General features: G+C 43.7%; 1 protein-coding gene across 1 annotated transcript in view; it reads left to right on the forward strand.

Annotated features, from left to right (window-relative positions):
* The window catches only part of Slc7a14 (solute carrier family 7 member 14), a 52,238-nt gene extending 46,902 nt beyond the window's left edge, over window positions 1-5,336 (forward strand). The window contains exon 7 of the mRNA XM_027942209.2: window positions 5,014-5,336. Coding sequence (XP_027798010.1) covers window positions 5,014-5,336 — 323 coding nt within the window. The remainder of the gene's footprint in view (window positions 1-5,013) is intronic.
* The last annotated feature ends 664 nt before the right edge of the window (window positions 5,337-6,000 follow it).

A 6,000-nucleotide genomic window follows, 5' to 3' on the forward strand; every position in this document is an offset into this window, starting at 1 on the left:
CTACAGGCATGGTTCTTTATCCTGTCTAACCTGAACCTCTCATAGGTACATTCTTCACCAGGGAACTTCTGCCTGGAAAAGAAGCCAAAGCCTCCCTTTGAATATCCCCCCTTCACTGCAGCCTTTCACAGGACCCACTGCCAGAACCCCCACCAGGGCTGGCATTCGCCCGGTGAGCCCCGGTGCAACCCGGGCTGTTGTTAAAATGCTGATGCGTTTCTGGGCTCACTGCCCTGACCGCACCCTGTGTAACCCAACAACTAAGAAAACCACTGCAGCCCAACAGGGAGGCCTCCAGACCCTGCTACAACACAAAAGCCTACTCCCTTCTGATTTTTAGCACCACACCTACTTTAAATAATTCATTACTAATAGAAGATGTGTAATTGCAAAGTAATAGATCAAAGTGGATAAGAACAGGTAGAACACAATACTGAGGTAGAACAACAACAAAAAAAAGCTTATTTTTTTAATTAGCTACCTTATTCCTGAAGCTTGCTTCCACTTCTGTTTTATGTGGATAATCAAATCCACCCTCAAAAGATAAAACTTGGCTATCTGTAAGGGTTCACAGGAGAATATGATGCCAAGACCAATGACTTTCTTAAATAACAGTGCCCAAAAACTATTTCAAGTAATGGTAGCATTGGTAGAAGAAGTGTGTAGGCTCATAAGGTGGAAAGTTTTCCCCTACATGTGTAATAATTGGGGGAAATTTTAATACTACTGATAATAGAGAATTTTAAGAAATTATTACTAATTTTTAGATGTGATAATGATTCTAAATAGTGGTCTTCAAAGGACCTATTTTTAAAGATACTTAAATATTTACAGATGAAACCCACGATAGAAGGGACTTGTTTCAAAATAACCTAAAGAGAAGCAGGCAGGAGAGGAGGACATGGGACTCATTATACCATTCATCACCCTTTCCTATATGTTTGAAAGTGCAAAATTGTTTCCCATCAATATGTACCTCAGAGCCTCCTCTGGCCCATGGGAGAAATAAAAGAGGGCCAAGCCCCCTGTGTTAGGGCACGAGGACCTGGAAGGATTTATGGTCCAGTCTCTCACCACATTGCTGGGGATAGTCCCTTAATTTTCCTGCCCACCAGTTTCCTGTCTGTGAGATGTTCATAATGACCACCTCTCCCATAACACACACACACACACTCACACACACACACGCATCACACCTTCCCAAACAGGCCAGATGGAGTCTAAACAAGACAGTATTTGTGTAACATTTCAAGCTCCTCAGGAGAGAGGGGCAGCTTCACTGCCATGATTAGAAAGCTTCAGCACGCAGGTGTTGTGCGAAGTTTAGTTTAGATAATTCAGGTTTCCCAGAATCCGGCAGATTTTTCAGAAGCTACCTCATGCACAGTTCTCCAAGCCAAGTGGGAAAAAAAAAAAAAGGAGCAGAAACAAAACAAAACACCCTGCTTCCACACAGGAGGCTTTTAGCAGCGCTGTTTACTCCTCACACAAAGCCCTTGTTTATGTGTGACAGATGGTAGAGCGCGTTTCTCTCCTCTCTCCCTCCCTCCCTCACTCCCTTCATTTGCTCCCTTCTGTTTCTTTGTCCACCTCCAATATTTCCTTTTCTCCCCTCCTCTGCTTCATACCACTTTTCCCGAATTGATTCAAGAACCCAGCAGAAAGGACAAAATGCCAAGACCTGGGAAAATGGCTCTGCCTGAGCCGACTGACGGATTGTTCCTTCAGGCTGCCTCACGCAGGCTCTTCTTAGTTCCATATTTGAATAGTATTTTTGAAGACAGAGTGACACACCTTTGGAACTGCAGGGGCTAGAAAAACATTAAAAGACCCATAAATATTTATGGAGCAGGTCTCCATGGGTTGCCTTCTCCAGAGTAATCATGGTCTGTACACACACACACAAACACAAGCACACATGCATGTGCACAAACATGCTCTTCCCAGGCCTGGCTACTCCCTAAAAACACCTAAGCACTTACTGAATATTTACTGCAATAAGCATGTTTATAAGACAGGTTGGGGAAGAGAAATGTGAAAGATTACATATGAAAAAGGCCTTACCCATAGGGAAGGACAGTTCTGTCCCTGTAGGAGCCTGGGCATGTCACTTCATGTTGGCCAGTCTGTTTCTTCTGTTAAGTGAAGACATTAAAATACATAGATGACTTATATGATCCTTTCCACTCAAGCGTCTATGATTCTATGAGCAATCACACCAACGTTTTTAGAGAATTCCCAGTGGAATTCCCACTCCAGGTGGGGGCAAGGGAAAGGCCTTTTAGAAATAGGTGTGAATGGATAATTATGAATGTAATGCATTCCATTATTGTCATGTATGTAAGAAATAAATTTAAAAAAAAGAAAAAAAGAAATAGGTGTCTACCAGTGATGGAGTTCTGTAGTGCCTGTGTAGTGGCAGAAGAAGGAAATTAGGGGAAAGGGGTAAATTGTAGTCAGTTCGAAAGGAAAATGACCCATCTATAAATAGGGTCAGAGTAAGGGATCAGAAAGAAAAGAAATGGCATAATAGATACCAAGCAGGAGTAGGCGGTAAGATTTGGCACCTGCCTAGATATCTAGAAATAAAGATAGCAAAAGAGCAAAATCAGGTAAAACAAGGTATGTGCCTGCTGGTTCCACTTGGTCACTTAAAATTCATTTCAGATCCCAGACATGCTTCAAACAGGCATTCTCCAAGAACTGGCCCATTGGCCCTTTTGAATAAGCTTTAATGTGATGCCTTGTTCTTCACAAGAATAATAACTACCTCCCATGTCCACCCCCCACCAGACAAGAAAGAGTAAAAACCCATGCTCAAAAAGATGAAGTTGCTATTTGAGCAGTAATAGCTACATCTGCAAATGATTAACTCTAGGATTTATTACCAATTAGGACTATAAATCTCTGCTTACTTTGGCTCCTGGAAAGTTTATTTCACTGGGGGGGCACTGGGGAGGAGGAAGGGGAAATGTCATTTGAGACAAGGAGGGAGAAATCCAAGCTTAAAAAGACATACTTTGGATGCAAAAGGGAGCAAGATTTCTCAAGCCCAGAACAGGAAAGCAGGATTAACTTGTGGTTCTGTACAAACAACCAAGCAGATACCACAAAGGAGCAAGGGTTAGTAAAGTCAAAGGAGCCAGTGCCACTTAGAAGAGGGTGTTGAGGGTCTGAAAGAGGTTGCATGACTGGTGGACCCAAGTGGCAGGGCCCTGCTAGTGGGCAGTAGAGAATATGCATCAGGCAATTTGTCCCAGGGGTTCTCAACCTGGTCAATGAAATAACCTGTGAAGCTTTTAAAAATCTTAACTATGAGGGCTGTAGCTCAGTGGCAGAGCACTCGCCTAGCATGTGTGAGGCACTGTGTTCAATCCTTAGCACCATATAAAAATGAAACAAATCAAATAAAGATATTGTGTCCATCTACAACTACAAAAAAATATTAAAAAAAAAAAAACATTTAACTAGAGCCAGGTACAGTGCTGCATGCTTATAATCTCAGCAACTCGGGAAACTGAGGCAGGAGGATTGCAAGTTCAATGCAGGTTGGCAACTTAACAAGACCCTGTCTGTCTCAAAATAAGAAATAAAAGGGCTGTGGATATAGCTCAGTAGTAAAGCACCCCTGGATTCAATCCCAGTACCAAGAAAAAAAAAAAACTACATTGGGGTCATACCAAAAACCAATTAAATCCAAATTCCAAGGATGGGGCTTGGGTATCAGAGTTGTTCAAAAACTCCCCCAAGTGACTCTCCAGCACAAGCAGGGTTGAGGCTTATCACTTAACTCATTTCATCCTCAAGCAGTCCCACTTTATATAGTTGCTCTGACACTCGTAGTTTTACAGAACAGAAACCTGAAAGGTTGAGTAACAGCCCAGGGTTGCACAGTTAGCAGTGACAGAGGCAGGATACTGAACATGGAGCCCACACTCTCATTCCTCCTGCCCTATGGCTGCCACCACTCTGGTTCTCATGGGCCTTTCAAAGTGGAAGACGGGGGCTCTCAAACTATATTATCATATGACTCCAAAAAGATCATAGAAATGAAGCATGAGCCCATAAGGGAGGTGAATTTCGTTTGGATGGAATCCACACAGAGAAGTTGCACTGGGCATTTCATGCTCATCAGGAATTCTCATTCATTCATTTAGCAAACATTGAGTGCCAGTTTTCTGCAGCCTATAAAACAGAAACACCCTGTGCTGATAATCACACAACAGATGTTCTAAGGGCCACAGAAGTGCTGTGCACTAGACACTCTGAAAGCCCAGAGAAGAAAGTGGGCAACTTGGAGGGCAGCAATGTATTATGCTATTGGCAAGTTGACAAATGGTAAGATACGAAATAAAATGATTCATACATGTTGCTAAGCCATGAAACAAGAGACAGAGTCCATAAGTGAAGGCAAGGGATAATAACATGTTATGAGAAGGTTGGGAATATACTGTTGCTGATCCATAAATATTTAACCCAGGCCAGAAAATGCAAATTCCTGGCTAGCAGTTATATGACAGTAATGAACGGGATGTCAGCAGGGGAAGTGGGTCTGTATCCTGTCTAAAAGGTAGCTAGTTCTCACCTCTAGCCAAAAATTGCCACATAGGAATGTGGGTGCAATGTTGTCAGATTTTTTGACCTTAGGGAAGCTGTATTATGCTTACAGCAAGATCATCCCCCAACCCCTTCCCCTACTAGGGAATGACCAGGGGCACTCCACCACTGAGCTACATTCCCAGCCCTTTTTATTTCAAGACAGGGTCTTTCTAAATTGGCCTTGAACTTTGGCGATCTTCTTGCTTCAGTCTCCTGAATCGCTGGGATTACAGGCATGCGCCACCACACCCTATCAAGATCTCCTAATTTTTAAACAGCATCTAATTCTAGACACTCCACAGATCCAAGAATACATATTGCTTCCTGCTCTGGTTTCAGCGAAGGTGATTCCTCTGCTAGTGTCCTTGATCCCCAAGCAACTTCTTATTCATTCGCCTGTGCCTTCCTCTGCAGGTGTGCTCATCTACTTTGGATACGGCATCTGGAACAGCACCCTGGAAATCAGCGCCCGCGAGGAGGCCCTGCATCAAAGCACGTACCAGCGCTACGACGTGGATGAGCCCTTCTCGGTGGAGGACGGTTTCTCCTACGCCACTGAGGGCGAGAGCCAGGAGGACTGGGGCGGGCCGGCGGAAGACAAAGGCTTCTATTACCAACAGATGTCAGATGCGAAGACAAACAGCCGGACGAGTAGCAAAGCAAAGAGCAAAAGCAAACACAAACAGAACTCGGAGGCCCTGATTGCAAATGATGAGTTAGATTACTCTCCAGAGTAAGAGTAAACACAAGAGGGTAGAGATGATGATGGTGATTGATCTTCAGTAATTTAACCTGTGGGCTAGAAGGCGAAAACTTTTTTGATTCTCATTTCACAAATCCAGCCTGCTCTCGGAGTCAATCCCCAGTCATAGCCTGTCATTTGCTATTTTTGCTCTTCAGGATAGATCTGTCAAAGTGTTTAACCCAGGGTTCCTAACTGGTCCCCTTGTAAACAACACTAAACAAAAGGCTACACAAAATTCCATCTTAGGTACAACCATGATCTGTTGGCTGCAAATATTTCTCAGGCCTTTGCTTTGCTGGTTGAATCGTTTTTGCTTCTTTTTTGAGATTCCCAAGAAGCAAGGGGAAAACTTCTTGGACCCCATAAAGACTGTGCAACTCCTTTGGAGATGCACGGAAGCAGGCCATATGGGCACAAGGCAGCATTTCAACCACCGGAGACCACCAGGTCAAAGCTCTGTTCTCAGCCTGTAGGGCTGACAGCTGCTCTCCAGGGTCACGGTGGGTAGGGGTCAGCTCTCCCTCGATAAGCAACATTTGGTCCTGAAATCTCACCCAAAAAAATTTTCCATGAAGAAGACACAAACTTCTTTTTATTTAATTTCCACACTATAATTTTAGAACCCAGCAAGGGTCAAGGACTCTTGAGATCTTTCC

This window comes from Marmota flaviventris, chromosome 8 (assembly GCF_047511675.1).
Source record: "Marmota flaviventris isolate mMarFla1 chromosome 8, mMarFla1.hap1, whole genome shotgun sequence".
Classification (NCBI taxonomy): Eukaryota; Metazoa; Chordata; class Mammalia; order Rodentia; family Sciuridae; genus Marmota; species Marmota flaviventris.